This window comes from Xenopus tropicalis, chromosome 7 (genome assembly GCF_000004195.4).
Source record: "Xenopus tropicalis strain Nigerian chromosome 7, UCB_Xtro_10.0, whole genome shotgun sequence".
Lineage (NCBI taxonomy): Eukaryota > Metazoa > Chordata > Amphibia > Anura > Pipidae > Xenopus > Xenopus tropicalis.
In genome coordinates, this window is record NC_030683.2 from 4,039,833 (window position 1) to 4,049,632 (window position 9,800).

Consider the following 9,800-nt stretch of genomic DNA (forward strand, 5'->3'; position numbering starts at 1 on the left):
TGCAAGTCCCACCCCCTATACATTGTATAGTACAGGGGGGTCGGGGGGCACAGTGTATAGTACAGGGGGGTCGGGGGGCACAGTGTATAGAACAGGGGGGGTCGGGGGGGGCACAGTGTATAGTACAGGGGGAAGTATCAGGGGGGTCGGGGGCAAGTGTATAGTACAGGGGGGTCGGGGGCACAGTGTATAGTACAGGGGGTCCGGGGGCACAGTGTATAGTACAGGGGGGGTCAGGGGCACAGTGTATAGTACAGGGGGGTCGGGGGGCACAGTGTATAGTACAGGGGGGGTCGGGGGGCACAGTGTATAGTACAGGGGGTCAGGGGGCACAGTGTATAGTACAGGGGGGTCGGGGGCACAGTGTATAGTACAGGGGGATCGGGGGGCATAGTGTATAGTACAGGGGGTCGGGGGGCACAGTGTATAGTACAGGGGTTCGGGGCACAGTGTATAGTACAGGGGGGTCGGGGGCATAGTGTATAGTACAGGGGGGTCGGGGGCACATAGTACAGGGGGGGTACAGGGCGCACAGTGTATAGTACAGGGGGGTCGGGGGGCATAGTGTATAGTACAGGGGGGTCGGGGCATAGTGTATAGTACAGGGGTCGGGGCACAGTGTATAGTACAGGGGGGTCGGGGCACAGTGTATAGTACAGGGGGTCGGGGCACAGTGTATAGTACAGGGGTCGGGGGCACAGTGTATAGTACAGGGGGGTCGGGGGGCACAGTGTATAGTACAGGGGGGTCGGGGGCACATAGTACAGGGGGGTCGGGGGCACAGTGTATAGTACAGGGGGATCGGGGGGCACAGTGTATAGTACAGGGGGGTCGGGGGGCACATAGTACAGGGGGGTCGGGGGGGCACATAGTACAGGGGGGTCGGGGGCACATAGTACAGGGGGTCGGGGGCACATAGTACAGGGGGGTCGGGGGCACATAGTACAGGGGGGTCGGGGGCACATAGTACAGGGGGGGGTCGGGGGCACATAGTACAGGGGGGTCGGGGGCACATAGTACAGGGGGGTTGGGGGCACATAGTACAGGGGGTGATACAATGGTGCCCGGCCCAGTGCAGATACACAAACAGGCCGTGCCGCTGTGCCAGTCCCGGGCACTCCCATGTATTTATAGCACCCGGTTATTACAGGGAGGAGCGGAAGGGCCCAGGTGGGATCCCACAGGTGCAGCTCTGGCATTTAGTCAGGATTTCCTGTTCCTCGTGTCTCAGTCTCCTCATGGGGAGGGTTTGAGAAAAACCATTAATTGTTGGGAGATGCCTCCCCCCCCCCCCAGCCGCCCCCGTTACTGGGAATGTTCTCGCTGTTATTGCTGGGAATTTGTCTACATCCCAGTCACAGGGAGCGCGGGCAGGTTATGGGATTGTTACCCACAGTTCTGCCACTGACAGAAAGGGAGAGCCCCAACCTACAGCTTTCCTGCTTGTGAAATCTTCCCACCCAATGTACTGGTACATAATGCAGCCTGACAAGATGGCTACAGAGTAACCTAGCAACCCCCCAAATTCATTCAGGAAAATAGCACCAGTCACTGCCCAGAACCAGAACAGAACCGGCTATACTGGTATTTACTGATCCAACCCATTAGCTGATGGATCAGGTCAGTGCAGCCCTGCTAGTCACACTGGTTGCCCAACTGCAGTTATGTGCAGCCACTCCTCTCACTAGTGGGTCAAATTCCTCTTTCATTGGGCCAAGTTGTTGGATTGTGGGGTGTGGGGGGAACTGGGTACCCCGAAAAACCAATAGGTCTCTGGCTGGAATTGAACCAAGGGCCCTGGCGCTGGGAGACTTTACCCTCCCCAGCGGGCACCCTAAGGTGAAACTGAAACTGCTTTGCTCCGCCTATTTTCCTTGGAAGGTGGGGGGGTTATTGTGTATATATTAAACCAGGAAGGGGGGGGGGGGGTTATAGGGCAACAAAAAACAATGGAAAGGGGCAGGGAGAATTTAATATGGTAAATGGGATACTCACCCTGCGGCACCCCTAGACTATCGGTGGGAAGTTGGGGGGGGGGGTCAAAAGGTTGGACATGGCTAATACCCCTTTCTATCTGCCCTACCCTTAAAGGGTTTGTTCACTTTAGATTAACTTGAGAGTAATATTCTGAGACAATTTGCAATTGTCTGGTTGCTAGGTTAAATTGGACCCTAGCAACCAGACATTGTTTTGAAAGAGAGACTGGAATATAAATAGGGGAGGGGCTGAATAGAAAGATAAGGAATAAAAAGTATCAATAACAATAAAACTGGAGCCTCACAGAGCAATAGGGTTTGGCTGCCGGGGTCAGTGACCCCCATTTCAAAGCTGCAAAGGGAAATGAAGATCAATTGAAAAGTTGCTAAGAATAGGCCATTATATAACATGAAGTGAACCTGAAGGTGAACCTCCCCTTTAACTCCTTATGATTTGGGTTCCCAGCCTTCCCTTCAGCCACGCCCCTTTATTAACCCCACGCAGGGCACAACCATCAGGCTTTTGGCTCTATGCCCAAAGGGAAAAAATAGTGTTGGATTTTGCTCGACGTCGGCGCTTATCTAAATCCCTGAACCAAGTGAGATAGAAATAAAGAATCGGTCGTGATAATCATGTTTACAGATTTCAAAAGACAACAAAGCTGCCAGCCAAAGGGTTAAACCCACCTCCTGACAGAAACCAGTGCAGTGTGGGAATATTGTGTGTCTATTCCTTATTCCCCCATAATAATACCCATAATACCCCTAATACCCCTAATACCCCTAATACTCCTAGCCGGCAGTGATAGAAAGGTGTAACAACCCCCCCCAAACATATTATACACTGTGCCTATATATTATACAGTTACTGTGTGTATAGGATATGGGGGTTACACTGTGCCTATATATTATACAGTTACTGTGTGTATAGGATATGGGGGTTACACCGTGCCTATATATTATACAGTTACTGTGTGTATAGGATATGGGGGTTACACTGTGCCTATATATTATACAGTTAGTGTGTATAGGATATGGGGGTTACACTGTGCTATATATTATACAGTTACTGTGTGTATAGGATATGGGGGTTACACCGTGCCTATATATTATACAGTTACTGTGTGTATAGGATATGGGGGTTACACTGTGCCTATATATTATACAGTTTACTGTGTGTATAGGATATGGGGGTTTACACCGTGCCTATATATTATACAGTTACTGTGTGTATAGGATATGGGGGTTACACTGTCCTATATATTATACAGTTACTGTGTGTATAGGATATGGGGGTTACACCGTGCCTATATATTATACAGTTACTGTGTGTATAGGATATGGGGGTTACACCTATATATTATACAGTTACTGTGTGTATAGGATATGGGGGTTACACTGTGCCTATATATTATACAGTTACTGTGTGTATAGGATATGGGGGTTACACCTATATATTATACAGTTACTGTGTGTATAGGATATGGGGGTTACACTGTGCCTATATATTATACAGTTACTGTGTGTATAGGATATGGGGGTTACACCTATATATTATACAGTTACTGTGTGTATAGGATATGGGGGTTACACTGTGCCTATATATTATACAGTTACTGTGTGTATAGGATATGGGGGTTACACCGTGCCTATATATTATAACAGTTACTGTGTGTATAGGATATGGGGTTACACTGTGCCTATATATTATACAGTTACTGTGTGTATAGGATATGGGGTTACACCGTGCCTATATATTATACAGTTACTGTGTGTAATAGGATATGGGGGTTACAACTGTGCCTATATATTATACAGTTACTGTGTGTATAGGATATGGGGGTTACACCTATATATTATACAGTTACTGTGTGTATAGGATATGGGGGTTACACCTATATATTATACAGTTACTGTGTGTATAGGATATGGGGGTTACACTGTGCCTATATATTATACAGTTACTGTGTGTATAGGATATGGGGGTTACACTGTGCCTATATATTATACAGTTTACTGTGTGTATAGGATATGGGGTTACACCCGTGCCTATATATTATACAGTTACTGTGTGTAGAGGATATGGGGGTTACACCTATATATTATACAGTTACTGTGTGTATAGGATTGGGGGTTACACTGTGCCTATATATTATACAGTTACTGTGTGTATAGGATATGGGGGTTACACTGTGCCTATATATTATACAGTTACTGGTGTGTATAGGATATGGGGGTTACACTGTGGCCTATATATTATACAGTTACCTGTGTGTAATAGGATATGGGGTTACACCGTGCCTATATATTATACAGTTACTGTGTGTATAGGATATGGGGGTTACACCGTGCCTATATATTATACAGTTACTGTGTGTATGGATATGGGGGTTACACTGTGCCTATATATTAACAGTTACTGTGTGTATAGGATATGGGGTTTACACTGTGCCTATATATTATACAGTTACTGTGTGTATAGGATATGGGGGTTACACCGTGCCTATATATTATACAGTTACTGTGTGTATAGGATATGGGGGTTACACTGTGCCTATATATTATACAGTTACTGTGGGCGCAGGTACATTACAGGACATTAGGGATGAGGAGGGAAGCCCAGCGGATACACACAGTGTATATATAGTAAGCAGTATATACAGTATATATATATATATAATGAGAGACACACAGCAACACACGACTGCCCAACGCTACTCACTGACAGCTGTACTGAGTATGTATGTAGGTATCTCTATATAGCTTTATAGCACAGACATTGCAATAAATAAATATAACCAGTATCATAAAAAGAAAGAGGTCACTGTCCCACAGAGCTTACAATCTAATGGCCCATTTACACTCCCCTGGGAAACACACATGGAAAAGCAGAGAAGGTGAGTGGAAGAGTTATTGTAAAATGACTTACCTTTATATCTTTCCATCTGCCCAGCCAGCAGGCTCCTGTATGTCCGCTTGTCTCCTTGGCTCCTGTATGCCCCCTGGGCTCCTGTATCCCCCCTGGGCTCCTGTATGCTCCCTTGGCTCCTGTATGCCCCCTGGACTCCTGTATGCTCCCTTGGCTCCTGTATGCCCCCTGGGCTCCTGTATGCTCCCTTGGCTCCTGTATGCCCCCTGGACTCCTGTATGCTCCCTTGGCTCCTGTATCCCCCCTGGGCTCCTGTATGCTCCCTTGGCTCCTGTATGCCCCCTGGGCTCCTGTATGCCCCCTGGGCTCCTGTATGCTCCCTTGGCTCCTGTATGCCCCCTGGACTCCTGTATGCTCCCTTGGCTCCTGTATGCCCCCTGGGCTCCTGTATGCTCCCTTGGCTCCTGTATGCCCCCTGGGCTCCTGTATGCTCCCTTGGCTCCTGTATGCCCCCTGGACTCCTGTATGCTCCCTTGGCTCCTGTATGCCCCCTGGACTCCTGTATGCTCCCTTGGCTCCTGTATGCCCCCTGGGCTCCTGTATGCTCCCTTGGCTCCTGTATGCCCCCTGGGCTCCTGTATGCCCCCTGGGCTCCTGTATGCCCCCTGGGCTCCTGTATGCTCCCTTGGCTCCTGTATGCCCCCTGGGCTCCTGTATGCCCCCTGGGCTCCTGTATGCTCTCTTGGCTCCTGTATCCCCCCTGGGCTCCTGTATGCTCTCTTGGCTCCTGTATGCCCCCTGGGCTCCTGTATGCTCTCTTGGCTCCTGTATGCCCCCTGGGCTCCTGTATGCTCCGCTCTCTCCTGTATGCTCCTTGGCTCCTGTATGCCCCCCTGGCTCCTGTATGCCCACGGGCTCCTGTATGCTCCCTTGGCTCCTGTATGCCCCCTGGGCTCCTGTATGCTCCGCTGCCTTCTGTTAGTTGCTCCGTTCTCAGATTGAGCAGAGAATCCCACAGACTGATGAGCAGTTACTTTCCCAGCCCAGCAGGGCAGTCAGTGTGTGTGTGTGTGTATGTGTGTGTGTGTGTAATACAGGGAGGGGGGGGGGTGCCCGTCAGTGTGTGTGTGTGTGTGTGTGTATGTGTGTGTGTGTGTGTGTGTGTAATACAGGGAGGGGGGGGGGGGGTGCCCGTCAGTATGCGTGTGTATGTGTGTGTGTGTGTGTGTAATACAGGGAGGGGGGGGGGTGCCTGTCAGTATGTGTGTGTATGTGTGTGTCACACTCTTCCTCTTACTGGCCCCTCCCAGTGAAGTCACAGACACATCAGCTTGGGAAAGAAGCTCTTAGTTGCCCCCCTGCTGACACTGTGCAGCCCCTCATAGTCACAGCCTGGGGAGGATGTGCAGGAATCCCCCCCCCCTGCCCCCCAGCAGCAGATCTGATAACTGCCCTTAGCTCTATTAACCCCTCATGTTGCCTCCCACCTTGCAAGTGTCCCTCACAGCTGCTGCAGAACCTCTTTGTAACCCACAGATAATCCCATTGAGGAGCAAAGAACCCAAAGGCTCAGGCTGAAGTTTGTTCTATAGAAACTCCCTGCCCAGTGTCGGGCAAAACCCAGGGTCTGTGCTGCCCAGTATTCTGCTGGTTACCCCAGGGGGGTCCCACATACAGCCACCTAAATGTGTAGCCAGAAAGGAAGAAGTCATTCCACCATTTACCCACTAGAGGGCATTGTTTCATTTGATATTATGGATGTCTCATTGCGCTGCAGCAGGGGGCGCACTTTGGCAGTCGGCTCTATGCCAGCTAATACAGTGCTGGCACCATGGTCTTGTTATGTAGGATTCCGTGTTTCTAGGTTCTACGGCATTAAAGAGTTAAACCACTTTTTTGGGGAACACAAATGACCAAATTAACCCTGTAATATTATATATATTTTATTATATATATGTGGAGGCAAACAGCCTTGCTTACCGTTATTAGTCTTTCCCTTCTTCCCTTTTTCCAACTTGTGGGCTGAACCCAGCCCCCTGGTCAGATGCCTACATAGAAGTTGGGTTGTCAGTGAAAAGGTTTCCATCCATGGGAAGATTAGAATGAGTAGAATGAAGCATCAGCTCCCTCTAGTGGAGGATGAGGGGCATTGCATGTAGTAAGGTAGAATGGCGGCTGCTTTCCCCTGTGAGACACTAAACCCACATTGGCCCATTGTTCCTGCGGGGGGGGGGGGGGGGAGACTCAGCTCTAACAGGGTTTTCCATTTACATGAAATGTGATTTTATTCGCTGTTTTAGAACATTTCCCATTCATACAAATGTCATGTCCAGCAGCAAGTGGAATGGCAGCACCCGCAGCAGTGGTTTAACTAGATGTTACTGGGCCCCACAGCAAAGTCATTTTAGGGCCCCCAGAGTTTGCCCTGTTTTACCAGTATATATTTATAATACTTATTAATTAGGGCCTCATGGGGCCCCCTAGACCTTCTGGGCCCCCCTGCAGGGTCTGCTTTCTCTGAAGTTACGCCCCTGAGTCCCAGATGTTTCCATGACATGGGGTGGCTGCAAATGCACCGAGGAGGGGCTAATCCTACCCCTTCTTGTAAATACCCCATGAAGCTTTCATGTATACTCACCAATAAGCATTGTGGGGTGAGCAGCACCCAGAGCAGTGCCTTATTGCCCCCCATGAGAGGCTCAGCCCCCAAAGCAGTGCCTTATTGCCCCCCCCATGAGAGGCTCAGCACCCAGAGCCCTTATTGCCCCCCCCATGAGAGGCTCAGCACCCAGAGCAGTGCCTTATTGCCCCCCATTAGAGGCTCAGCACCCAGAAGCAGTGCCTTATTGCCCCCCCATGAGAGGCTCAGCACCCAGAGCAGTGCCTTATTGCCCCCCCATGAGAGGCTCAGCACCCAGAGCAGTGCCTTATTGCCCCCCATTAGAGGCTCAGCACCCAGAGCAGCGCCTTATTGCCCCCCATTAGAGGCTCAGCACCCAGAGCAGTGCCTTATTGTCCCCCCATGAGAGGCTCAGCACCCAGAGCAGTGCCTTATTGTCCCCCATGAGAGGCTCAGCACCCAGAGCAGTGCCTTATTGTCCCCCCATGAGAGCTCAGCACCCAGAGCAGTGCCTTATTGTCCCCCCATGAGAGGCTCAGCACCCAGAGCAGCGCCTTATTGCCCCCCCATTAGAGGCTCAGCACCCAGAGCAGTGCCTTATTGTCCCCCCATGAGAGGCTCAGCACCCAGAGCAGTGCCTTATTGCCCCCCATTAGAGGCTCAGCCCCCAGAGCAGTGCCTTATTGCCCCCCCCATGAGAGGCTCAGCACCCAGAGCAGTGCCTTATTGCCCCCCCATTAGAGGCTCAGCACCCAGAGCAGTGCCTTATTGCCCCCCCATGAGAGGCTCAGCACCCAGAACAGTGCCTTATTGCCCCCCCATGAGAGGCTCAGCACCCAGAGTAGTGCCTTATTGCCCCCCCATGAGAGGCTCAGTACCCAGAGTAGTGCCTTATTGCCCCCCCATGAGAGGCTCAGCACCCAGAGCAGTGCCTTATTGCCCCCCCATGAGAGGCTCAGCACCCAGAGTAGTGCCTTATTGCCCCCCCATGAGAGGCTCAGCACCCAGAGCAGTGCCTTATTGCCCCCCATGAGAGGCTCAGCACCCAGAGCAGTGCCTTATTGCCCCCCCATGAGAGGCTCAGCACCCAGAGTAGTGCCTTATTGCCCCCCCATGAGAGGCTCAGCCCCCAGAGCAGCGGCCGGATGTCCCACTGGGCCCTGCCTGACATTCCTGTCATGTTACTCACAGGCAGAGCCCCCCCCCTCACTATCAAAGGGAGGATTGTGCCCACTTGCCCCTCCGGCACGGCCCCAGCACATTGGGCCAATTCATCCGCATTCAACTGATTCCAACTCGTGTTGCTCTGGATCTCCCTTTGGGCTCTAAAGCAACAGACTGCGGCTGCCGGACTGTCCCAGGGACAAATGGCCGTTATGCGGGAGGCTATTAGTATGGGAAGAGAGTGCGGCCGGGCAAATCTCCTACGGGGCAATTGGCTCACGTCTGTATATTTAGCGACGTTTCCTTGTCCAACATAAAGAAAAGACTCACAGAAAGTGGCTTTATGTTCTGAACCCAACTCTGAGTTTCCCTTTCTCATGTTCTGGCATCATCCCCTGAGCAGATGGTACTGCCTACCCCCCTATAGATTATATGGTATTGCCTACCCCCCCTATAGATTATATGGTACCGCCTACCCCCCCTATAGATTATATGGTACCGCCTACCCCCCTATAGATTATATGGTACCGCCTACTCCCCCTATAGATTATATGGTACCGCCTACTCCCCCTGTAGATTATATGGTACCGCCTACTCCCCCTATAGATTATATGGTACCGCCTACTCCCCCTATAGATTATGTGGTACCGCCTACTCCTCCTATAGATTATATGGTACCGCCTACTCCCCCTATAGATTATATGGTACCGCCTACTCCTCCTATAGATTATGTGGTACCGCCTACTCCTCCTATAGATTATATGGTACCGCCTACTCCCCCTATAGATTATATGGTACCGCCTACTCCCCCTATAGATTATATGGTACCGCCTACTCCCCCTGTAGATTATATGGTACTGCCTACTCCCCCTATAGATTATATGGTACCGCCTACTCCCCCTATAGATTATATGGTACCGCCTACTCCCCCTATAGATTATATGGTACCGCCTACTCCCCCTTTAGATTATATGGTACCGTCTACTCCCCCTATAGATTATATGGTACCGCCTACTCCCCCTATAGATTATATGGTACCGCCTACTCCCCCTATAAATTATATGGTACAGCCTACTCCCCCTATAGATTATATGGTACCGCCTACTCCCCCTGTAGATTATATGGTACTGCCTACTCCCCCTATAGATTATATGGTACCGCCTACTCCCCC

At 50.7% G+C, this 9,800-nt stretch overlaps 1 protein-coding gene across 2 annotated transcripts in view; it reads right to left on the reverse strand.

The window, feature by feature from the left end:
- afap1l2 (actin filament associated protein 1 like 2) overlaps nucleotides 1-5,929 on the reverse strand; it is a 55,830-nt gene extending 49,901 nt beyond the window's left edge. Inside the window, exon 1 of one of the 2 annotated variants that reach the window (XR_004223538.1) lies at nucleotides 4,906-5,874. Coding sequence is in view for 1 of the 2 variants with exons in the window: in XM_031905556.1 (XP_031761416.1) it covers nucleotides 4,906-4,921 (16 nt within the window). In the remaining variant the exon portion in view is untranslated. Of the gene's footprint in view, nucleotides 1-4,905 lie in introns of both variants that reach the window. The other variant, XM_031905556.1, reaches the window with a different exon arrangement.
- Nucleotides 5,930-9,800: the final 3,871 nt, after the last annotated feature.